Source organism: Glycine max, chromosome 2 (genome assembly GCF_000004515.6).
Source record: "Glycine max cultivar Williams 82 chromosome 2, Glycine_max_v4.0, whole genome shotgun sequence".
Lineage (NCBI taxonomy): Eukaryota > Viridiplantae > Streptophyta > Magnoliopsida > Fabales > Fabaceae > Glycine > Glycine max.
In genome coordinates, this window is record NC_016089.4 from 49,788,274 (window position 1) to 49,814,360 (window position 26,087).

Genomic DNA, 26,087 nt, shown 5'->3' on the forward strand with positions numbered 1-26,087 from the left:
ATTAAATCATATCATATTTTATGACATCTTTATCTTTTTTCTCTCTCTCTCAAGGTGTAACAATAAAAAAAAAAAGTCTATTTTTTTATTATTTATACATACATGCCTAAAACCACTTTCATCATGCAGGTGAGATCTTTCAATTCACATGATAATTTAATCATAAAGAATTTAAAAATAAATTAATCTAGATACACGCCAAAAGTTTTAAAAATAATAATAAATTTGACCAATCGAAAAGTGATCGAGCTTAAAAACAATAAATTAAATTGACGAATCAAAAATGCACTTGACGACAAAGTAGAAGATGAAGAAAAAGAAAAATTGTAGAGAAGAGGGAGAGTTTGAGGAGGACCACAACCACGTTGCATTTGAAAAACACCTGAAGACCATGGCACCGGTTGAGTTGCTATAGCTGGATTTAAAACCAACGCATAGCCGTCCTCACAGTGGGGAAACATCTCCAGAAACCACCAATATCATAAATGTAAAAAGCATATTATAGCAGAGTATAGTATTAATATATTATTACTATTATTATATTGTTAGTAATAATAATATTATTATTTTATTGAAGAGTGGTACAAATTTGAGGGAGAAAGGTGTATGCTGTATGCATAGGTTTGGTTTTTAAAGTGATAGCTAGGTATGGAGATTAGAGATACACAACACAAGACATAGTCATAGTATGATAGTAGTATAAGGAAGAATTCCCAGACACCTCCTTTTGGGTCCCCCACTTTGTGTCCTTATCTCCAACCTTTTTGTCCTTGTTCCTTTCCCCTTCCCCGGCCCACTTTTATAGCCTCCACACTTCACTCACACACTCATGTCTTCTACTTCTTCTTCGTCGTCGTCATCATCATCATCTACTTCTTCTTCAACTCCATATGACGCTGTTGCCCCTGATATCCCTGGCCCTAGTACGAGGAGAACCGGTGGTAGTGGTCAATTTGAAGCTTCTTCCTCCTCTCAACGTCAACGTGCTATGAACGAGGTCTTGCCTGAACCTTTACTTGAAGCTTTGGCCACCCAACTTGCCCTTGATGCTGCCAACTACAATGGTCGTCTTTCTGCTGCTTCTGCCCTTGCCATTTTATTTCAGGTAGCTACTTTCCTTTCTTCTTCTTCTTTGTATATATCCCCCTTAATTTCTTTACCCCATTTAACTATTTTGCTTGCTGTAAGAGTTGTTAATGAAGATAAGTTTTTTTTTATGATTGCTCATATTGGATGGTTGTGTTTGCCTTGCTAAATCTGATGTTGGATTCTTAGTTTGCTTAAATTGAAGATTTGTAGAATCTTCAGCATGTGTAACTGATAGATTTTTCAGTTCCGAAACTGGACAAAATATTGGTCAAGTCAAACGTGAACCTAGCATTGCAACCTGCAGATGCTGATTCTTTTTTTATATTTTATACAAATAATATTATCGACATTATGGATTTAACTTAATTAATAATATTATGTGTGTGTGTATATATATATATATATATATCCGTTTCTTTTTACATATTCGGTATATTTTCTTTTTGTGCTGTTTAAACTTTAGAGGCATCCATACATTGATTCAACTGAACGGATAAGGGGTGATGAGTGCCGATTTAGGTTTTAGTTGAAGATGCTTTCAAGCATCCGAGAAGAAACTGTTCCGCGAAAGCAGCTACTTTACGTGGGTCTTTTTCAAACTAAATGTGTGTCCCTTTCAAAAAAGGGTGTTTTTTTTGTTCTTCTTGCCAATGTTTGTTCTTTCTTACTCTTCAAAAATGTCTAGTTTTGGACCTCCTTTTCACAACCAATGAAAAGGCTTACATTGGCTTCGATTTGCTGTTTCCCTTTCTTGGCATGAACCCTTTTTGACTGAGCTTTTCCCTTCTACCTAGGCTAGAAGATCCATTGTATGCCTTTCTATCTCAAAATATGTAGATACTAGCTTTTTTTACTTTGTTTTAAAAGAAGTTGCTTTCTTAAAAAATAATAACATAAGGAGGGAAGCATATGTAGTTATTTACGTCTCATTCCTAGCGTCCTTGCAAGTGTGCCATTTCCATATATAGTTGGAGCATTAATGTACAATTTTTTTTATCCTGCTTGTTTCAGCTTGGTTGCATATATAATATATAATATTTAGGAAGGACACCATTTCGGAAGCACACCATTTTTTTAATATATATTATCAAGATTAAGATAAGATTGTTGATAGAAGGTTAACTATAGTGTGAAAGTAAATTAGCTTTCTCTAATCATTCGTTTGTGTTCAAAGAATAAGCTTGCCTGGCTAGACTAGTCAGTCAATGTACTTCCAAGCATTCGAAATCGGGAAATAGATTTGAAGTTACATTACTTCGTTCCTTAAAAATAATGATAAATTTTCATTGCATTCTCACAAATAAAGAAGAGATGCATAGTTACATTAATTAGTTAGAGTGTATCCTTCTACTCTATTTATTTTCCTATTGATAAATAAAAAAAGTTCCTTCTACCCTATTAGTAACAATATATATTTTTTCTGAAAAAAATTCAATTGCATTTGGATGCAGGATAAACTTTGCACCTTCTCTAATCTCAATTAGGGTTTGAAACATTTGAAATAACCGGTAATTAGTCGTTGGTTTAATATTCTATAATCTATACTGGCATGTATACATGCGGTCAAAAAGCAGCATTTCTGCATTTGTATAATGCCAAAAGGCACATGGAGCCCTATTCTTGTCGTGGCGACACTCCATTCCTTTTGTTTCTATCTGAGAAGTTCACACTTATTATAATTTTTAGCTTTCTTTCCCAATAAACTAAATACTAATATCATATGATGTGTACTATATACGTTATGATAATTGCACACACACAACATAGTTGGGACATGGGAGTTGGGGCGTGCATATTTTTAGTTGTACTTGGAAACTATAACAGCTCTACCGGATCTTTTTGGATAAAATTATGTACCAAAGCCTCCTATAAACATAAGTTTATAATTGCCCATATATAAAATACTCATAAACATACGATTTTTTTTTATTTGTTAAAAATTTCACCTGTACCTTTATTATTAAAGTATGGAAAATTATATTTAAAATTTATTTAATCACGGTATTTAATTAAGAATAGTTCGTCCTTTATTTAGTTCGTCTAAGTTTCCCTTCAGCGCCCTTGGACTGGTCCTTGTGTTCGTGGATAGAACTAGAGATTCGCTGTTTGGAACAAGACAGACCCCTTGGCGATACCTTTCTTGGAAATGAAAGTGAAATGTTTGTGGGGAAGCACGCTTTTCATACCCATGTTTACATTATATGCACACACATGCCTACACGAACAGGAACTAAGATATTGACTAGTTTCATTATCTAGCCGTATGGACCACATGCATACAAGCCATGATCTGATCTCATCTGTGTCTTCTTTTCACTCATTTGCTAGATCTCTCCACTCTCAATTCTAATCCTTCTACGCATATTTATTCTATTAAATTTTCTTTTCTAGGGCAAGTTGATCCTTTTGACCCATTTGACATTGACTTAACTAGGTCTATGAAATAGTATATCCATAGAATATATTTCCTCTGTGCCGATTCTGGTATGTAAAAATTGCACTTCAGTTATATATATACACTTGACATTGTTACAAATTAATTTGTCTGTGTCGCAATCACACGAGCCATTTGAAATAGAATTTAGGGAATATATATGACAAGGTTATGCTCGCTTATAGATAGGTAATTCCATACGTAAGGTATTGCATATGAGAGTGTTATCATTACTATCTAAGATTCTGAAGTATCTAACTGAAAATAAGTACACTGACATAATAATAAATGAGAAGTCATTCACTAGCTATCCTGTAAGCTTGAATTTGAATGCTAATAATCTCTAGTCCCGAGCATCTCTGTGTGTATTGCTTTGAATCCTGACGCGGATGATGCTAAACTCTCTGCTAGCTTTAGCTAATAGTAGCTAACTGCTTCTGCCATCCTCAATGTTTCTCTCTCCACCTTTTCATCCTTTACTACCTACTTATAGTCAGGAAAAAAAAAAGCCCCACACAAATCAAATATACACACATATTCTTTTGTTTTTATGCAACAAGAAGATTTTATAAACAAATTAAAGAATTTTCCCTGCTTTCTATTTTTGGATAAATAATCTTAGGGAAATGCTTAATTTATCAATCCAGCTCTCGTGCATTGGAAAGCAATTTTAACTTACAGCTAGATTGGTTGCTTCAAAATTGTGCATGCAGGTTTGTTCCACGTGGCGAGAGGTGTCGCGGTCGGATCTGCTGTGGCAGCGGCTCACGAGACGCATCTGGAGACGCACCTATCAACTGAGGGCCACGTGGCAGCTGGAGTACATGTATTGGCATCGGACGGCCAGGAACTTCTCGACAGGGAGACACAGGTTTTTCGACCAAGCAGTGTTCGACCCTTCGGATCATCACCACCATCTGCTCTGTCGCTGCCTCGCCCTGTCCGACACTCACCTGGCGTGCGGCTTCGTCGACGGCTCCGTGCGTCTCTTCGACCTCGAAACCCGAGCCCACGTCACCACCTTCTTGTCTCTACACGGCCACCTCTTTGGGCCCTTCTCGCGCTCCGTCTCGGGCATCGTTATAATCAACTCCAGCATCACCTTCGCCAGGCTGGATGGGGATATTTACGTGGATAATGTGGACGGGCCTGGGCCCATTCAGGCTCGCCGGGCCGTGGAAGGTGACGTGGTCAACAACGGGGTGTTGGTTGGGTTCGCGGGAACGGGGCGGTGGTGGGTTGGCCTCTACGCGGGAATAGCGGGCCGGGCTTTTCAGATATGGGACGCGCGCAGTGAAGAGCGCGTGTTCGTTGGTGGGTCTTTGACGGATCCAGAAACGGTTATGGGGTGGCACATGCTGACGGAGCTAGTTGAAGCCGTGGGTCGCGTGCGCGTGACGGAGCGTGAGTATGTGGTGGCGTGCACGGCTTCGAGGATGGTTTGTTTCAGTTTTCGGAACCCGGAGGTGTTGTTGCGGGACGTGGGGTCCACGATGGGGTTCGTGGTGAGTTCGCTGGACGCGAGTCAGGAGGCCTATGTAGTGTTGGAGAGGAACGGCGTGGGAACGGTTCGGCGAGCGAGCACGTATGAGCGGTTGAGCCGGTTTCGGTTAAACCGGTTATGGGTTCGGGGGTTGTGGGCCTGCATGAACCTTGGCTACGTCTTAACCTATTCGCCTGCGCCTTCTCCTTCGCCTTCCTTGAGGGTTTGGGACATTGAGCAAGCCATAGGACGCTTGTGTGTCACTCTTGGGGTCAGAGCTGGATACGTTAATAGCTTGGTGGCAAATGACAGACACGTCTCTATCTCTTCCAATGACAATAACATTAACTTATTGGATTTTGGTGTACAGGATCCTTAGCTTTAGGAATTATTATTATGAGTACTATGCTCACATTCATTCTAACTTTCCATTCCTTTTTGTACCTATCTCTCTCTCTCACAAAAATCACATCCATTGTTACTGTTCTAATTTAATCTTTCTTTCTTCTCCCATGGTCACGTAGAAGACAAGTAGGCACCTAGGTGTTGATGTAGAGAGTTTAGTAAGTCCAAAAACATGGGAATCTAGCATGCATTCCTTCACTTCGCCCGATCTTCCAATAGTAAATTATACAAATTGTTATTGGACCTTTTTTTTTGGCAAACCGGGTATTGTGAACCTGATACCCCGATGTTTATACTAGTTAATTACTGTATTTTATTTGGCATTGAACTTGGAGGGAAAATAATAGTTTGACACCGTTATTTAATAAGAAATAATAGTTTTATATTTATCAAGTTTCGTTTGTTGAATAGTTTTTAAAATAAAACTATTTTTAACATGGTTCTCAGGAGTTTATTATATTACATGTGTTGATCGCATATGAGAAAATTTGATAATTTTGACCCATAAAATTAAGTAAAGGAAGTTTCTTTAAAAGAACCTGATCAAATAAAAAGAAATTAATTGTTCAGTCATTCAAAAGCAAACTACATTTGTTTTTATTTTTCTTTTTGATCTTCCACTCTAAACAGAGCAAAACACCTTTACACAACTGTCTAATGGAGTACTATTCTTTATACCTATATATCTCAAGCTAGGAATATCTTGTTCTATGCTAGTTTTATAACCTATTATTAATCACCATAACAATCGAGTAAAGCATCTTATCCAATCATTTGAGTATGTGGCAAAGATGGTGTTTGGAATTTACTTGGTTTTAATATGGTGGTTATGAATGGAGAAAATACAAGCAACACATGACAAGTTTCATGGTGTGATTAACATGGTGGCTCAAGGAACTTGTAAACGAGGGTATATCAAAAGTAGTTTTGCTTAATAGTTAAAGTGATTTATGAGAAATTATGAAGGTTCTAGCTTTGAACAATATCATCATAACTTAAGGTGAGTATGACTTGTGATTGAATTTGATGAGTTGTTTTTTTTTTTTTTCTATATTGGTATGTATAAGAACTAAATATTTTTCATATAAGAACCGAATGAAAAAAATGCATAAAGGAAAAAAAAAGTTTTAAGTATACTCCCGTCAGAAATCTAAAAAGAAAACGGTAGTTACTTCATATTTATTCTAACACGTTTATAATACAAAAACAAATCAAAAACGGTTTTTCGTCCATAATTTTTTATAAGTAGATCTATACCTAATCAAAACTATAAAATACATTTATGCTTAGAGATTAATGCTTATGCATTAAGAATCTTCATCTAATCACAAATTATTATTTAAATTATTTTAAAAATAGATAAGTTTATCATATATAATAAGTTCTGATTGAATAAGTGTCAAAAATCTTAAGCTGTGATTTATAATCTTTTTTCTCTTATATTTATAAGAAGCTAATCATCATCTGATTTAATGTTGATCACACGTGTGATTTCTTAAAAATACCCCATCATTTACTATTTATCACAAGATCATCACGTTTGCAAGGGAGGACACCATCATGGTTCCAAACTTGACTCGTTGGTTATAAGCATGGTTCTATTAATTAATTACAAATACTGTTCACTACGTAAGTGTAAATGCAAGAGACGCCGCAAGTGCAAGTAAGCAGGAAAATAATTTGAAGTTTTTACTTATGTAAAATAGCTAAAAATGTAAATGCCGTACATGGAATGAACAGTTACAAAATTAAAAGCTTATTATGATAAATAAATAAAAAATGAATGGCAAGAGTTGTTTATAAGGGCATTTAAAAGAGGGAATGAATGAAGGACAAAGTGAGATAGAGACATGGTGGTAGCCTCTACTACTGCTCTCTGGTTCCTAGTCTCTCCTGCTTCTATGCTTGCCAATGCTTTTCTTCTGCGGCTGGTCTGTCTTTCTGTCTGCCTCTGCTGCTGCTGCTGCTGCTGCATGCTACTGCTGCAATGCATACCTTAGCTATACCCTAGCTATATATATAGACCTGCTTCTGATATATAAATACTAGCTAGTATATATATTGCTGGCTGCACCTTCGATGTTTCTCTCTGCCTCATATTTAATTTTAGGCTAAAGGCCTCTATGCGCATGGCATAAATTGATTGAGAATGGAATGTAACTTTTGACCATGTCTTTCCAGCAGCTTCATCATCTCAAGAAGAAACTATGTCCTTTTGACTCTTCAAGGAGCACTTGAATAATGGATTAGTCACTTTATGACTTGATGGTACAATTCAAATGTAGGAATTTAGGATTTTTTTTATAATAAATTAAAGTACTAGCTAGCAAGAATATTATTTATTCATTCCAATTTGCAGAATATAAGTGGAACTGTGTGAAAGAGATGATTAGCTGCAATTACTTTTCCGCTTATTTCCTTCACTAGAACCCTTTTTACTTTATTTTTCTTCAGTTTTTTCAACTTCAATAGACAATTATCAAAGGACTATAGCGAAATAAGTGAAAATTAGCCTTAATAGAGTTTTGAGCAATAAAATTATAGAAGGGACCTCAAAGATTAATGTAAACCTGAGATGTAGAAATATTGATGTATAAATAAAAGGTTGAAATATATTTTCATTTCTATAAATATTAAAATGTTCAAATTCTATTTGATATGTGATAAAGACCTAAGGTTGACATGCAGGGTTGAATATCCAGAATTTAATTCAACTCTAAATTAATATAACACATTTATATTTTGCAAAAAGACAAAAATATACTCCAATTTTTATAGGGATAAATTTCATACATATCAATATTTATAATGATGAAAAATATATTTTAATTAAAAAAATAACGCCTATTCGCGAAACCAAGGGGACTTCACAACCCCACTAATTATTCTTCTTTATTCTGTACTGTTTAGTGCATTACCTAAATGGTCTGATAGGTGGGAATGCAATGCAAGAAATTGATAGAAATTAGGATTGAAAATAAAAGAGAGATAAGAAATGGAGTCTTTTATAAAGAAGAAATAAGTATGAAGAAAAATAAAAAGATCAGAGTCTCACTATTTTATTTCTCCTTGATAAATGAGTATAAATGAATAGTATTTTTCTTTTATTTCTTTTTTCTATTTCTTTTTTATTGTTCTCAAACCATATATTTTTTATTTCTATTATATTTGTTATCTATTTTCATTCATTCTATTTCTTACTTCTTTCTTTCTTATCAAAGAATCAAGTGATGTGGGTGATAACATGATATAAATAAAAGTAGTGTAATGTTTTTTCATACACTTCACAACCCCCAATCATGTAAACATGACATCCGTGATAATTTTTTCCTATTTTTTTTTCCTCTTATCATATTATATTTACTTGTCACGTCTATCTTTTTCTCTTCTATTTCTTTTCTTTTTGTCTCGTTAGGTATCTAAAAAAGGCACGGAGACTAGAGAAATTATCTTATCGCCTGCTGGGTTGCTGCATATGGTGACTACCGACCAGTGAAACTCAAATCAGAAAATGAATTTATTTGTGTGTGTTTTATTTTAATTAACTTTTAATTCTATCAAAATCAATTTAAAAATCAAGTTAAAAGGCAAAAGCAACAAATAGTTACTTCAGCTTTTTCAATTTTTCATCATAACTTTGAGAATTAAAATTAATTTTAAGAGATATCCAAACACACCATAACATTTGGATTTCAGTTGAAAAATCTTAAATTATATTTGGGTAGAAACTTATCTTCTTTTTTGTTTGATAACTTAAACCGTGATTTGAACATTTCCAAACTGAAATCAAAAGATCTGTATAATAGTGACAAAAAGTTAGGTTCTCATGCAATCTATTAGAACTCTACCACTACGTTTTTTGACTTGGTAAAGCTGGGCTTCATGGAAAAATGAGGAGATCGAATTTTTACAATTATATGATTTTTTAGGCTTAATAACATATTTTATCATTCAATTATCATCATTTTACTAATTTTATCATACAATTTTTTACAAATTTTATCACTTAAGTTTTCAACTTTCACACATTTTATCATCCAAATTTTTATTTTTTGTGCATTTTGCTATCATGTTGATAACAAAACGATTTTATTTTACAACAAATAATCACTTTTTTAGTGACAGTATTTGTAAAATGCACAAAATTTTAAAACTTGAGTAATAAAATTAAAAAAATTAAAGTGAAATATGTAAAATAATGAAAGTATATGGTAAAATATGCTATTAATCTTTTTTTAATGTATAAATTGTTCCAATAAGCCAAAAACTAGTAATCAAGGTTAAAAATAATTTATAAACGACCTCCCCCATAACCTATATAGGCTTGAGGTAAATGAAACTGGATCAAATCGAAATTCAGAACTTAAAAAATACCCAAATTACAAAGAGACCCAATTTAGCCAGCATGCCAAATAAAGAGCCCAATCGTATTAAAAAAAATCTTGATTTAACCCAAAAATTAAATCGAGTGACAATTTTTGGGTTATACAAATTAATCTAAACTGCATGCTAAAATATTACATTTTTTTTTACAAAAGGTAAAACATTAAACTTTATTTTACAGAAGGTAAAATATTACACTTAAATTTCTACTATGACTTGAAGCTAATCGGACACGGCTGCAGTTAATGTATAACTAGAATCTTCCAATACGAATGTTTTTTTGACTGATACAATACGAATGTTAATATTACAAACATGTAGAGCCATAGGTGCTGAGCCTGAGATTTGTTACAGAAAATTCTTTCCATAATATATTACAAGCATCTTATGGCATAACTTGTCTACAAAAATTACAGCGGTCTTTTGTATGCTTGCAGAACCTCTATAGCCGAAAATATAACCAGTGGCACGCCTTGTAAAAGTTTGACTGCAAACGTGTGCACAAGCTTCTCCAGTGTACAGTCATTCACCTAAAATATTCTAAAGATCAAATGTCAGCACCGCGGTAAGTATACCTTGGCCTGAAAGCTACACATCAACGCCAATCCAGCTGAAGGATCCTTAAAAATTACTATAAACTAAGGATGCATTTAAATAAAGAATTTCATTAACCACTTATTTAATAAACTCCTACCAAATAAAAATTTGTTCATAAAATTAACTGAATTACTGAAATAGGTTAAAAAAAAACTTACTTCAACCAGTTTCTCTGTAAATCTTGTTAAAATAAATTGAAAAAAAAAACTTACAAAAGTTCTGAACTACTTTCTCACAAGTCCAATTTTTTTTTTCAAGCACCCCCCAACATATCATTATAATTCTGAAGATTTCTTGTGCTACATATAGTATGCTTGTAAGTGCTTGCTTCTACAAAAATATTTGCTAGCTTGCTAAACGATACAACTATTTCATTACTGAAATCATCTCATTCTTAATCATGAATAATAGAATTCAAGTCCTACTGGCTTCAACAATGTCTCTCGCATCTCAAATCAAACTGCCAGTTAAGCAACTTCAAGTAATCAAAGAACATATACATGCAAAATGCCATAGATAAATATGCAGGACCAATTTTAATATAAAAGAAGAAAAGGCAGGTGAAAGAATCCATTGATCACAGCATAGTTTTTTACTTGTAAGACCCTAATAGAAGGCCGCAGGACATAAACAGAATGATAACAGATGAGCAGGATAAAAAACACGCCAAGCAGAGATGAAAAGAAAGCAGCAATTAGACAGGCCAATTTGAAAATCTGTTACCAATAAATTCTCCTCTAGCATTCCATGGGCGATTTTCAAAGGACTTCCCAATAACATTGCCTTTTTTATTTAGAGTTCCCTCTTGACAGCAGTAGCGTGGAAAATAATCATTGAATGTTTTGCTTCCTAGTTCATCAACTCCATTAAAGAGAAAGCTTCTCAGCATATCCTAGTATAAAACAGGAAGTGAGGATCTGTGGAACTAGGATGTAGAGGAATTAAATAAATCGAGCACAAATTTGGCCTACCTTGGCAAGTGTGTCACCAATCAGCTTCTTCAAAACACCTTGTCCTGGATCCTACTTTCAAGTATGTCCATGAACCAGGTCCATTAAAACTGAATTAGAAATAGATTATGGAGAAGCTTTTTCATTTTTCCTTCTTATTTTCTTCTCCTAGAAGTGTTTTTTAGAGAAGTTTATCCAAACAGGCCCTATACATTCTAAATTAAAGTCCTGATAGGATTGGCTGTCCCTTGTTTATATAGTTTGAAGTTCAAAACTTCATTTCAAACTTATTTGCCAATTTTATTGTTGAGATTTGAATGCAGAAAATAACTGAAGTTAGGTTGGTTTTTTGAAGACATCATATTCAAACAGAACCATCTTTGTTAATATTATCATCTAAATTATCTTCAACCGATGCTAGCTGAATGAGTGAAGATCCTTGATCAATTAGAAAATCCTAAACCAATTATACCTGGGACAAATATAAGTTTGCTTATGGCTAGATCACCAATCATATTTATGATTGGCTGTCAAAGAAAATTTTAGCAAATGTGAACTACCTTTTCAACTCTCCATGTTAGATATCTATGTTGTGCTTCGAGGTTGTGGAAAATCTGAGATTCATCTGTCTCTTTATCTGCTTTGCATATCAATTTCAACCATACCTGCCAGGGTAACAGACATCAAGATAACAAAATTACACATGTACAAGGTCAACTTTATTAAAGTTCACTAAATGTATTAATACTCCCTCCATCCTTATATATAAGACCATTTTCAGAAAATTTCTTGTCCCTTTTTATAAGACCCTTTTCTAATTGTCTCTTGTATTATTTTTTTTACTAAAATACCCTTAATTAATTAACAAACTTTTTAGCCAAGAAAAATAAATGCTGGAAATTAATGAGATAAACTCTCTTATTAGGATTGGAGAAGATGAGTAGCCACAAATTACATAATCATTATTCCATCCCCAAACATTAATTAATTAGGCGAAAAGAAATTAGGTGGAAAGGGAGAGATGATTAATTTTAAAAACATTAAGGAAAATTATAAAAAAATATAAATTATTGACAAATTTAATGTCACTAACTATATTAACCAATTTTATTAAAGAGTGTGAATTAGTTCAAAGGTCTTATATATAGGAACGGAGAGAGTATTTAGCAAAATATGAATTGTCATTCATAAAGTTGATCATGATGCTGGGGCTATTACCTTGTAATATTCCCTAAATGCGGAATACAGAATATCATATTTTTCTGGGTTTGAGGTAAACTTTGTCCAGATGACAATTGGTGAAAAAAAATTTATGGACTCACTTGTGAGCTTCCCTCCCCATGGAAAAAGCTGCATAAAGTCTGTGTTAAGTCAACTCACTAGGTCCTTTAAGAAAGAATCTCTATAATTTACAGAAAAACGGAGATGCATCCATGAGGACTTCAATGAATCAATACTAAAAGGAAAAGTAAAAAATATAGAATTCATATTAAAAGTAAATCCAGTTTTAGAACAATGCATCACTCATGTGGCTAATTAGGTCAATAAGTAGCTGTTATTAACAAAACTTTTCACATTGTTATGCAGTCGAGTGATTAACTTTTTCTAAAATATACTTCTACCAATAATCCTTATAATTTTCCCTAAAATATTTGCAGTTACCTCAGCATATTTAAGGCCGAGAGGAATTAAGCTTTTAAAGTACTTCTCCTTGTACTCATGCTGATTGATGATATCATGCAAGGGGTTAAGGTCCCTGGCACAATTAATTCAAGGTTAGTGCTCTGCATTACATACAGTAATTTGTTCTTAAATAATTTTGAAGCTATAAATAGCACAGTGGGGAAAAACTTTATCACATTACCAGTGATGTCGGTGAACAAATATTAGATTTCCAAGACGTTTAAGGTGTAAACAATATTGGGGAGAAATGAGCACTACAGACTGTCACAGATTTTTCATGGATTTGCTTTAGGCTTTATTTCTTGCCAAAGCTTGGTCTTTTCCATTATGTTAATTTTGGACAAGTATAAACACCCAAGTACCATTAAATTTGCACATGCACTGACAATATGACTAAACACAATTAAATTGAGGGAGAAGTAATGCGACCTAAGAAAGCTAACAGTAGATTATCTAAAAGGATGACACTATAATATTCTTCCACAGCTGAGTAGGTGGCAAATTTTAGTAGACATGCAACACACATTAAATCCTTGAGTTTCTATTTACTGATAAAGAAAGGCATTTTTTTTCTCATTTATTATAAGTTTATAACAGCTTCACCAAATAGTTCTTTCTAAGATTGGATGAAGAGTCAATACCAATCATCCAAAAGCCTATAAACTCAAATTAAAGTATACATCAACTTCAGATCTAATTTTTTTTATTGTAAAGCTATAATACATAAGAAAATGAAAAGCAAACGCTAATATGGATATAACAAGGATAATTTGGTATATATAACATAATTTCAAATAGTCAATCAAAGATGCTTTCAATCCTAAAATCTCCTTTACATAGAATATGACATGATATCTTAAGAAGACAAATATAGCAAAATTTACTGAACTAAGGTTTTAGGGTCCTTTATTTACAAGACCACATTCTAAAGAGAATAAAATAAGCACTGCAACTCTGAAAGTAAAGAACTGTGATCTTTATTATGCTGATTAGGGCTAAACTTCATCTTTTTAAAGGTTCATAGAAAAAAAATAGCAAAACCAAAGGGCTGGAGTAAAACAACTACTATTTTCTCGCTTAAACTAACATTGAGATCTAGGACATCTACTCCTAAAATGGTAACTTCACTCTGCCCTTCACAGCTCGGTTTGGTTCATCATGTGGACAATTCCTCCACATTCAATCTTCTTGTCTGGAAATGCATGCTTTTATTCAATCGGGAATATACCATAAAAGAGACATGAACCCATTTTACAAAAGAATGAAACATCCTTTTCAAGTGATTATGCAAGTAAATTTACAACTAATGAAATATGGTATTTTCTTTTACCAAGTACAATCAAATACCTGCTGCTGAGGCTGGTTGATACTTGATACACCTACTTTGGTGTGTATTACTAGGCAATGAAACATATGCATTTACCACACCCAAATGAAGACATAAAAGTTCTATGTTGTGTGTACCTCTTGAAAGTATATATCCACATAGATCAGAGGCTGGCTTATTTTTTAATTTAAAACTGAATGATTCCCACTTCGATTTGCAAAGCAACCCAAGATAGGTTTTCATAATTAGTGGTGAATTCTTTTTGGATGGGAAAATATTGCATTGTCATACATAAATTTCCATAGCTGAAATGCAGTTTAGGAATAAGTTTAAAAATTGCAAACATAGAACACATTGCTAGACTTTTCCAAAACTAAGAGTTAAATATAAGAACATCTTTTATACATTTATATAAGTGGATAGCAACAGTGGAAAAAGATGCTAACTTACAACACAACAATGTTTGTTTTAGCAGAGGTGAAAAAGTTAGCACAAAATATGGGTATGTCATATTCTGCTTTTGGAAAGACAGTAAAATCCAAAACCTGCATAAGAAGTTGAAGACATAAAAAAAGAGGCAGTAAGCATATTGTAAAACAACCTTTCCACAGACAGGTCACAAAAGACAGCAGAACACTTCAGCAATGACATGTCAATTTTTTGCATGTGTTGTTGAAATGGAATTGCAAAACATAAAACATTAGGAAAATGGAAACTGAGAAATCACATTAGCTAATCCTAAGAGAATTTCTAAGATACTCTAAAATATTCTGAGATATAATATGGATGTTATGAGATATTCCAACAAGTGTTATACCTCATGGGGATCAGAGATTGCATATTGAAACAGATACAACAGGATGCTTACTAATTCTGTTAACATCATAACATGCATTGTTTTAGATGAAGGATCCTTTGTTGGTAAAAGAAAAAGAAAACTGAGACTGGCAGAAATAAATACAGACAAAGTCAAATTTTGAAATTGTTATGGCTATAATAAATTACAAGGTACCATACAAAAGGCATATTTTGTTAAGACATGTCCCAAAATGACTGCAGTTTTAACCTTTGAAAAAATTCCAAATTGACTGATGTTCTCACTTTTCAATGAGATATTAAAACATCTATTCCAATTTTGTCTTGTAATAAATAATGTTGTCTTGGAAGACTTAATAGTACATTTATTGAAATTAAGAGAGAGAGTAAGGATATTTTAGTAAAATTGTTTCCTACTAAATGTTAATTCTCTTGGAATACTTGCTTTCTTGGTCTGTGTGAAAAAACCTTAAACATCAGCCATTATGGGACAAAGGGAGTAGTAGATACCAACCATATATCAATTTGACAATTGATAGGCATTAAAAAAAACACCTGCATTGTTTCTGTCTCAATGATCAAACTTCGTAGAAGCCTAATTTTGGCACCTTCAAATGATAGCATACTAAGAGTTCCTTTACCATCCTTGGAATTCATGAAATTGTACTTTTCCTAGCAAGACAACATAAAAAAGTATAGATTGAAGATCTATGCACACAAATAATGGTGGAGAGCAAATTAAGCAAACAAAGCAGAGGAGTGGAGAACAACTAGGGACAAAAAATCACAATTAAGAATCTGCAAAGAAATTATGTGTTCAATTTAACTAAATTTAAAATAATACCATAACAAAATATAAATGAAATTGAAAGTTGAATAACTCAATACCAAGAAGAAACAAAAGAGTTAATGGCTTATTAATTGAAGAGCTAGTTCTATTCTGAGAAGCCAAGACTTGGTGATTGAAACAGTACACCACATCCTCAACAGGGCAACACAAAAATTTAAAACATGAGGACATGAAATGACACATAGTCATAGTAAAACTCTTTTTCATCTCATTTTTTTCTTCCAAATTCACTGGAAGATGTTTATTAAACATTAACCAAACCAAAGTGATACTTCATTTATGTTTATTAAACACTGCCATCCAAAGTATGGTAACAATCTTTTGGTTTTGAGAACTAACCCAGAGACCTTGTTTTATAGAGCAGTTCATTCAATTTCTTTTTCTCCTCTTCCTCAGGGTCGGCCAAAGGGTAAGCCTACTAAAGTTCAAGTTTTAGGCCTACAAATAAAAAGGCCTAACATATAACTCTCTCATTTAAAATAAAATAAAAAATTCTTTTTATCAAAATTTGCTTCGGTTTTGTACAGATGCATCAGTAAGGTAAGGTAGCATTTGGTATATAGACAAAACAGAATGAAATGTTGCATTTCGTTCAGATGTCCTTGATTTCACACATTGACATTCTATAGAACCCCAATGGGCCTTTGTTTCAACTTTAAGTCCTGTTCTATTTCTAAAATGCAACATAAAAGGAGAATTCACATAATTATGTTTTGTCAGTTTCAGCTGACACATATACCAAACACTGCCTAAATTGGCTTGAAGATATCTGCAAATTAAGTTTTAAAAAACTACAAAGCGGAAAATTCACTTTGGATTAGGGTTCAGTGTCAACAAACGACAAAAGTTCTAAAACAGAGTGGAACTAACTAACCCTAATCAACCATTACAGGTCCAACACACACAAGGATATGGCAATAATTAAAGAAAGGAATAAGAGAAACCTGTAAAGGCGAAGGGATCAAGTGAGTGTGGAGTGTGGTTTCATCCAAAGCAAACTCAACAAACTTGCGATAAGATACTGAACAACTCGGTATGCAATTACTCCTCCTCTTGAAGCCACGAGTGGAAGTGGCTATTGCTGTTAACGGAGGAAGAAGCGTACGTTGCAAACAAAAGCATGATGAAGAGGAGGAACCGCTAATTCTAAAACCCATTTAAGTTAAGCTTAAGCAGCTTCTTCTGCTCTCAATCACTATGCACTGCAACTCACTCTCGTCCAAGCAAGCCACACGTGCTCAGCAAATTACTCTGTTTCTACTTTTAGGATGCTTTGGATTTCTCAACTGTGTGGTCCACCCTTCACGTATATTAACAGCCTATGGGCCTCTTCATATGGCCCAAATGCAGCTGCCTCCAAAGTCCAAATTACCCTCCTGTCTCTCATACACTATTCAGTAGCCTTTCACTTTTCAAATTCAATTACCAAATGAATAAAACTAATTACCAATCATTATTAACTTTCCATCATAATAATATTGGTACCAAGTATTCATTATATCAATTTATGTGACGTTGCTAGTAAAATTTTTAACAAAAATTTGTTATAACAAATTATTATTTAAAGAAATATACCGAGAGACTTTAAATTAAAATGTGTTTATACCTTAAAAGAGATAAGAGGAAAAAAGACAAAAATAATTAATATAACTAGTGCAAGTGTGTGCAAATACAAAATATTGTGATTTCTTTCTTTCCTTATCACTATCACAATTCAAATTAAGTGCATGTTTCGATCCTAATCACTCATCCATGTTTTACCAAATTTTACATCAAAACGTATCAAAGCTAGTTTGTTGGTTTCTTAGATGTGATTTTCCAAGTTTCAAATGTCAAAAGCTAACGATTATAACTTTCACAATCTAAACATAATTCATTTTCTCTTAAAGAAATTCCAAACACGCATTTCTAGTTATTTCTCAGATGTACATCCAATTTGTGTGAATGAAAATCCAAACGTGAACAAGTAACTAATCTCAATCTTCCTACTACATCCGGAGATTTTAATTAGTTAATGATGGCAAATGAGTGTGCTGAGTGAGTGTGCTGTGTGTGTGGAGTTAGAATCAGAGGAAGAAAAATTCTAACGTTAGTTTACTCTTTATCATTATATGATTATAAATAATAAAGTTTGTTGACTGGCTGGAATAGACAAAACACTCACAAAGGGGTAGAAATTGGCACCAAGAATTCTAATTGTTGAGTTGACGTGACAAGCTAATATAAATGTAAAAAATTTGGGTTAAAATTCATAAAAAGTAGAAAAATTTGAAGGTAAGATTTGCTAAAGAATAAAAAAGTGTAATTATTTTAATGTGTCATGTTAACTCAACTAACACAAAAGTTAAATTTGAATGTGTTTTTTAAAAATTAAAAAATAAAATAAGTTAAATTAATTTATTAAGATAAAAATTTTCAAAAAACAAGGATAAAATATACAATTCGCGGAATAAACTATGACCCAATTTTAGACGCGAGAACAGGTAAGAGATTCTCCTCTTACCTTAATAGATCTCGGACTAACGTGACAAGTCCTAAAATTTGCTCAGGTTCATGCTTTGCAAATTACCCTCTTCTTTTTCCTATTGACTCAAATTAGTTAAACCTATTTTTACATTATTTAATGACATTTTATTGAATACTTTCAACTCAAAACTTATAATTGAATTAAAAAATTTTATCATATAGATCAAACCGAAATTATTTGATCTTTTTGATGCACATCAAAATTAACCTAATACATATTTTAAAAATATATGAAAATAAGACATAAATAATTCAAGTAAATCTTCTCTTAGTTGGTAATTTCCTAGCATATATCAGCCCCTTGCCTACACAATTTTTATTCATATAATAATGTCCCGGCACTGCCCTTTCTGTTGGTGCAGTTTTTATTCGCACAAAACAGTTTTTTGTCCACTTTCCATCAGCTTGAATGATTAGGGCTTAAAGTTAAAACTGCCATAAACTAGTGCATACATTAGTATGTAATAAGCTGCAATGCAAAACAACTCTGACTCTCTTTTGGACAGCTTGGGAATTGAATGCTTATCCAGTTATAATTTTACCGTGGGACAATTTAACACTAATGAATTAATAATTTTATGGTTAACAAAGTTTAATTTTGGATCCACTTAATGTAACTTCTTCCCTTGTGCTTGTTATGACTTGTTGGCATCCTCTGAGCCACATAGTTATTTGTTTTTATACTTAACATCAGTGTTTTAAAGATGCCTTGTCAGAGCTAGCTTCTCACTCACGTACCCAAGATTTGTGATAGCAGGCTAGGAATTTAGTGTCCAGATTGAGGAAGTTTCTTCCCTCCCCTTGATCATTGGGAACGAATAATGAGCAATTAATAAATTAGTCCTCAATCCCATGCAAAAGCAAAGACACAAGAAGAAAAACACAACCCATTTAGCTAAATTTTCAAATAAAGATCGGATTCCACAATTACCCACTTCTAGCCAAGAGAGTAGATAGGAGATAGCGTTGATTTAGAGCCCTGGCTGTCATTGCATTGTTTGCTTTCCCCCTCATCTTTCTGTTTACCTTTTACTTGCTTGTTTGCTTGTTCTGTGGATGTTGTTTAAAGCTTTTATCACTAGATACTAGTGCTAATTGATCACAAATCATTATTATGCTATAATATCTGTTCTCTGACACTAATTAATTATAACCTTGTATATATAATATTGATACACCATTAATAACCACACAATACTTTATTAGTTTATTCTTTTAGACAAAAGAAAAAAAGGAGTAATACACAAAGAGAGATACCCAATTGGACGTACTTCAGAGCAAAATAGGCATGATCTCCGGTGGCGATCTTTGTTTTTGTCTTTTTACCAAATTTGTGCATTTTGTTTTTAAAATTACTAAACTAGTGTACTATGTAGTTTTTAAAATTTAACCACATAACATAAGTAAGTCGCACTTCATGAATATGGCTTCCTTTAAACTTTTTATGCAATTTTTTTTACAGTTTATAATAGTAATTAATGTCTGGTAATTTTGAACAGTCATAAATGTTTTTGGCATTTAGTAAAAAATAAATAAATAATATATAAAAGCAAGACTTAACCATATTGATTTTTTTTAAAAATAAACTATATTAGTTTAGTAATTTTAAAAGTAAGTAAACTACTCTAGTCTAATAAAAATCCTGCTATATTCGAATTTAAAAACTTAAACGTCGTATGCAAAATACTTTTTTCTCTCGCTCAATATACATTTTATTACGGGTATGGAAATCGTTTCTATATGTTTGTTTAATTGAAAATTGAAAAAAAAAACAATAAAAAATTACTTGGGAGAGAAGTGGAATTAGAGTGAGATTCTTTTTCGTTTATCAAACCTCTAAATTATAATTTAATTGAGATAAATTATCCAATTATTGATTGACATATGATAGAAAATTGTTCACTTTTATAATAATTAATTGCTTTAAACTATATATTAAACTCTTTATAGATTATAGGAATAATCAAATTTGGTGAGATGAACTACAAATGAGGTATACTCCACTCTTGACAGAACCGTCTCAGTTATTCTTAACCAAACAGGAGCCGGATTGGAAGAAAAGATGTGACTACACATTTTGACCTTTCCTTCATATTTTAAGCATCATATGACTATTATTTCTTTATAGCCATTAGAATATATTTACGATTTACATATTAAATATTCCCCATATGTAATGTTTTAGTTAGCCAGTATGTTACATAATCTATCTACAATATCTTTGAGGATAGATCACAAACGATAAAGAAAACAAGAAACGAATACAGGAGAAAGGTAAGTGAAAAGATGAAATTATATAATCACATTAACAGTGGACCACAGTTCACGGATGATTGGCTCTATAATTGAACTCTGGTATATGTTGACGTATGGTCATGACAATGGTAGAATCTCTGATCATATACTAGCTAGTTGACCAATTACAAGAACAAAGTACAAAGGATATATAGTTGATGGGCGAGATGCATGAAAAAAAAAAATAATATTGGTGAAAAATATTTTTGGTTGCAAACATTACGGGCATCTCCTTGTAGTTTTGCAGTTATCGAGTTGCTAAGAGCAAGAATAGGGAACAGTGGTTTCCCTGGAGTGTGTCCAAGCTAATAAAAACAAGTCTCTAATATTGCAGCACTGAGTGAGTTCTCCACACACACAAGCCTAATTAATAAATCAAATGTCAATTTCAAGCCCCCTAACTAAATGATATTATATTTTATGCTTTCTGTCTCAAAGGACTTGGGGCTTTGCTTTTCCTTGTGCGAGAAAATCCAACCCCGTGAGACATTTGAAATAGTTATTGCCTCACCATCATCTGAAATCCCTTTTTCTTTCTTTGTTGCTATTCAAATTCAACATCAAATTGCTGTACCGTCACTTTTCTATTCGTATGCCTTGCTATGGAAGGAAATTACTTTAGGCACTGCTTTGGTGGAGCATGATTCCATCCATTTATTTACTCAAACCATTCACCAGCTAAATTTCTTTCTAGTTCCAGTGCCTTCTCTTTTTGTTTCTGAACTGCCCCTGTTGGTGTTCAAATGCCAACCCGATTGCAAGGGGAAATACAAGTTCATCTTATTGTCTTCAAGTTAATACAGCATCTTTCTTAATTTCCTGATCTAAGCAAATTATATTATTTGCATCGATCACCATTATATTTGTTCTACTCTACATTAATTAATTAATTAATTGTCAATATTAAGAGTATATTCTATCAGATAATTAATTAAGAAACGCAGTTCATCGTGCCAAATACAAAGATATCCGCATTTTGCGTTGCATATTTATTAAGATTTGAATTTTATACTAAGTTTAATAGAAAAAAGAACGGAAATTATGACATTGCTATGAACAAAATTATTAATTTTAGCCTTAAATACATTTTTAGTCTTTTAAATTTCAATAATTATTTTTTAATCCTTAAAAAGAATTCTATTTTGATTACTTCCTCAAATTTTTGATGATTTTACATTATCATAATTTATTTTAATGGTGTTATAATTTATGATGATTTTACATTGTGTTAAATAGTCACCAAGACACAACTTTATCGCTGCACCAGGGCTCGCCCTCTTTACATTGTCTTAAATATTTTTTTAATTTAATTTTTTTAAATGATTTGTGACAATTTAAAATTACTAAAATATGCAAAAAATTACAACAATTTTATATTCATGTTTTTATTTTTCCTCTTTAAAATCATTAAAATATGTAAAAAAAATCACCAAATCATATAGTAAAATGTTTTGGTGATTTAAAATGGTCAATTTTTTTTAATAATTAAAAAATAAATTTTAGTGGTTAAAAACCATCCCAAAGAATGACTAAAAATAATTTTTTGAAAATTTGAGTGACTAATAAAAGTAAATTTTTTTAAGGATAAAAAAAAACAATTACTCAAATTTAAAAAAATAAAAAAATATATTTAAGCCTTAATTTTAATACCATATCATGAGAATGAAACATTGACTAGAACTAAGAAAAAAAATGTAATAAAATTAATAAATAACTTTATTCTTTAAATATGTGGTTATGATGACATTGGGTTCAATCCCTAATAAGTATGAAAGAAAAAATATATATTAAGAAAAATTAATTTTTTAAATAAATATTAGTATCTCAAGATTAGACATTTATTTTTTATTAAAAAATATACTTTGGTTTCTCAAAAATTAACGGAGCAGACTAATTTGTATATTTTTAAATTACATCAGTCCATCAATTGTATCTTTGTTTTTGTAATTAAATGAAACATTTGGTAGAATCTGTCCAAGGTATAAGTCAAATTAAAAAGATAATTTAACCAAATCTTGAAAACTGATGGAATGCAAAGTTTTGCTTGGAGCGTAGGAAAGGGAAACAATGTTACAAAATTATACAGAGGTCTGATCATAGACATGGAGGTCAACTCTTGGTTGATATTGTACCTAGTTACTAGTTATGCATCGCGTGAAATGCAGAGTTTTCAACTCAAAACGAAAACTATTTCCTATGACTTTTAGAGCATGTGAAGTTTCACCTTGAATGAAACTATAAATTATAACTTCTACATCCTTTATTTGTATTTGACACAATTTTATTAGATAAATACATAATTACAACTACATTGTTTAAGATTCAGATTCTCTAGCAAGCGTCAACCAGTAGCTACAAAGTATATAATTTCTACGTGTGTGTTTATAATAGTGTTGAGTTTAACACAACACATACAGAAACAATTCTACCGATAAAAAAAATATAAAAACAATCCGAATATTGCTTTGGCTTATTTGTCTCGAAATGTCAAATTTTTTCATTGGATGCCATTGCATCCCTAACCACACACAACTTACATCATTTCTTTTATTTGTATTTGACACAATTTCATTAGATATGCATGCATAAAAAGTATAACCAAACACATTCTTAGTTAAACCGGTATTTTAAAGCAAAAATAATTTTATCCTAAAATATCCAAACATTTATATTTTTACAAAATTAAGCTTTACGGAATTCACAATCAATGTTTTCTACTATGAAATGAAACACACTCAATAATAATAATAATAATAATAAGATACGCCAACCAACTTATTCAAGTGAGAGGCTTCTAGTTTATAGGTGCCCAATTTTTAGACTTGTAGGCTGATCTGATAGATCAATTTTTGGTGATGGCATGGTCCCATAGAAAAGGTAGGAACACTTGAGTACTTGACTATAACCTATAGTACTACTTTATTTTGAAAAATGAAAAAATGGTCCAAAGTCTCGTCCAGAAAAAAACACAAAACGTCTGCATAGACTGGGTGACAATTCATGCAAAAGCACGACGAAGCATATATATATATGAAAAAAATTCAAAGTTAGCGAACTCATTTTCTTCTCTCTTTGATGATCCGCAACGGTCCTCAATTGGAAAAGAATGCAAACAACAACAAAAACAACAAACACCAAATCTGCTCACCCCAAAACCTATATAGAAAAGCAACAAGAGGAAAAAAGCACCGCATTGGTTCCAGTTCTTTGGTTTGGACCTTTCTTTTGGCTCCTTCTCTCCCCTCGATACTCACAATTTACCTTCTCTCTCTCTCCATGCACATACAACAAGTCCAACCACAACAACAAACAACAATCCAACGTAGTAACAAATGCAACAAGTTCACGTTTATTCATTCGTTCCTTCTTTCCCCAAAGTCAAAATATACTTCTCTTCTCACCCCCCACACACACCCCTTTTTATCTTTTTCATGAAATCTTCTTTCTTAATCATATTTTTCCTAATATTTATTATTTATTATATTAAAATTGGGACTTTACCTAAAGAATCCAAATACAGTTTCAATGCAACAAACCTAATATCGTTACCCCACATTTGTGTTGCTTCATCTTTCACATGCCACGCTTTCTTCTTAAACCAACGATTCCATTTCCACTAGCTAGAATAAATCTCTATCTCTCTTTCTCTTTCTCTTTTTCTCTCTGTGTCTGAGTCCGCAACTATGGTGCAGCAGCAGCAGCACCGCGTAGAGCAAGAGAAACGACCACGGTTCTTCATAAACGACAACATTGACATTCTCAGGGAAATCCTTAAACGCCTCGACGGTCCCTCGCTGGGAGTGGCGGCGTGCGTGTGCCGCCTGTGGTGCAGCCTGACGAGCAACGACGACTCGCTGTGGGAGCACCTGTGCTTCCGCCACGTGTCGTCTCCGCCACCGGCGTCGGTGAAGGCGGTGGTGGTGGCGCTGGGCGGGTACAAGAGGCTGTACATGGTGTGCGTGAGACCGGTGCTGAGTCGACTCGGAGACTCGGAGCGGGTGAGGAAGCGAGTGTGGACTCGGCACGAGGTGCAGCTCTCGCTCTCTTTGTTTTGCATTGACAGCTACGAGAGGCTCGGGAGTGGAAGGATCCCCAGCGACGCGTCCGCATCGTCCCTCATGTTCCTCTGCAACTCCGTCAACGTCTGATCTCATCTCATCACATCACACTTTTGCTTTTCTTTGATATCATACTAAAAAGTCTTGGGCCCTGTCTTGCCATCCAAATAAGAAGCACCATGCCCCGGTATTAATTTGTCTATCATACACCAAATAAAAAATATCACCAATTTCTTTCTTTATTCTCATCTCTTAATTTCCTTTATAGTAGGACATATCAATAAAAAAAAAAAAGCTTGTAATAAGCGTGGATCAGTGACTCGTTATCTTTTTATATTTACATGTAGCTAGCTAGTTCATTTCAAAATCAATCAATTTTGTTAACCAACATAATTAGTTCAACTAGTACTCTATTTTAAACCTTGCTTAATTACCTCCTTTGAGTCCTACCTTTTCCTTAATTTGATTTAACCGGGAACCTTTTCCCTTTTTTTTAGTTGCCCTTCTTGCTTCCTTCCTTCAAATTACTTACCTTCTTTTTTTTGTAGCCAAGTTAGTAACCAATGTAGCATGGTAAGCATTTTTTTAATTTATGTAAAATTAGTAATTCTTCTACTATTAGAACCGTACGGTTGAATGCTGATATTCTATTAAGACATTCAAATCTAATAATTTATTATTTTTTTAATAATATTACAGCAATTGGGGGAGCTTAAGCCCAGTTTAGAAGTGATATTCGTACATTCTAAAGGCTCATACACGTTGAACTTTTTCAGTAACAATGTGTTTTTTTCCTCCAAAGAGTTTTTTTTCGGTGAATAATTTTTCCTCAAAAGAGTAATGTTATTTCTATAACATAAATTTATCATAATTTTACACTTTCACTTTTTTTTAATCTCTTTTTATTACTTTTCCAAAATTTTAACAAATTAATATTTACTGATATCATCTATTATTTTAATTGTTAAAACAAATAAAATGACATTAAAATAGATACAAATATATATGTTATAAATATAATTTATTTATGTCACTATAGAAAATTAATTTTTGTCTTCGAATTGAAGTGAAAATAGGTTAAGTTTTACCTCGAACCTACCAATCATACCAAATATATTATCAAATCACAGAACATGGTTTATTAACTTTGATATTATAGTCTTTTAAGTTTCAGTATTATTTTTGGGTTTG

General features: G+C 32.8%; 3 protein-coding genes across 8 annotated transcripts; 2 read left to right on the top strand and 1 right to left on the bottom strand.

The window, feature by feature from the left end:
* The first annotated feature begins 610 nt into the window (after positions 1 to 610).
* Positions 611 to 5,589, top strand: LOC100781108 (transcriptional regulator STERILE APETALA). The gene is made up of 2 exons (XM_003518521.5): positions 611 to 1,105; positions 4,237 to 5,589. The coding sequence occupies exons 1-2, from the start codon at positions 830 to 832 to the stop codon at positions 5,383 to 5,385; spliced, it is 1,425 nt and encodes a 474-aa protein (XP_003518569.1). The 5' UTR covers positions 611 to 829; the 3' UTR covers positions 5,386 to 5,589.
* A 4,466-nt stretch (positions 5,590 to 10,055) lies between these two features.
* On the bottom strand, positions 10,056 to 17,323 carry LOC100791053 (phytochromobilin:ferredoxin oxidoreductase, chloroplastic). 6 transcript variants are annotated; one of them, XM_006575670.4, is made up of 9 exons: positions 16,962 to 17,323; positions 15,723 to 15,839; positions 14,802 to 14,896; positions 13,004 to 13,097; positions 12,560 to 12,691; positions 11,902 to 12,006; positions 11,363 to 11,413; positions 11,115 to 11,283; positions 10,056 to 10,334 (listed from the first exon to the last, which is right to left on the bottom strand). In XM_006575670.4, exons 1-9 carry the CDS (start codon positions 17,172 to 17,174, stop codon positions 10,321 to 10,323), a joined length of 990 nt encoding a protein of 329 aa, XP_006575733.1. In that variant the 5' UTR covers positions 17,175 to 17,323; the 3' UTR covers positions 10,056 to 10,320. The 6 variants fall into 6 exon arrangements, with proteins under 6 accessions (XP_006575733.1, XP_003519656.1, XP_006575732.1 ...); XM_003519608.5 differs by having other exon boundaries at positions 10,056 to 10,324; positions 16,962 to 17,294; XM_006575669.4 differs by having other exon boundaries at positions 10,056 to 11,283.
* Positions 17,324 to 23,799: 6,476 nt separating this feature from the next.
* On the top strand, positions 23,800 to 25,138 carry LOC100791579 (F-box protein SNE). The gene has a single exon (XM_003519609.5). The coding sequence runs from the start codon at positions 24,522 to 24,524 to the stop codon at positions 24,984 to 24,986; it is 465 nt and encodes a 154-aa protein (XP_003519657.1). The 5' UTR covers positions 23,800 to 24,521; the 3' UTR covers positions 24,987 to 25,138.
* The last annotated feature ends 949 nt before the right edge of the window (positions 25,139 to 26,087 follow it).

Coding starts and splice junctions, on each gene's coding strand:
- LOC100781108 (XM_003518521.5), top strand. CDS start 830: ATGTCTTCTACTTCTTCTTCGTCGTCGTCATCATCATCATCTACTTCT. Junction 1,106..4,236: donor CCCTTGCCATTTTATTTCAG/GTAGCTACTTTC, acceptor TTGTGCATGCAG/GTTTGTTCCACGTGGCGAGA.
- LOC100791053 (XM_006575669.4), bottom strand. CDS start 17,174: ATGGGTTTTAGAATTAGCGGTTCCTCCTCTTCATCATGCTTTTGTTTG. Junction 12,007..12,559: donor CATTTAGGGAATATTACAAG/GTAATAGCCCCA, acceptor TTACCCTGGCAG/GTATGGTTGAAATTGATATG. Junction 11,414..11,901: donor TAACATGGAGAGTTGAAAAG/GTAGTTCACATT, acceptor ACTTGAAAGTAG/GATCCAGGACAAGGTGTTTT.
- LOC100791579 (XM_003519609.5), top strand. CDS start 24,522: ATGGTGCAGCAGCAGCAGCACCGCGTAGAGCAAGAGAAACGACCACGG.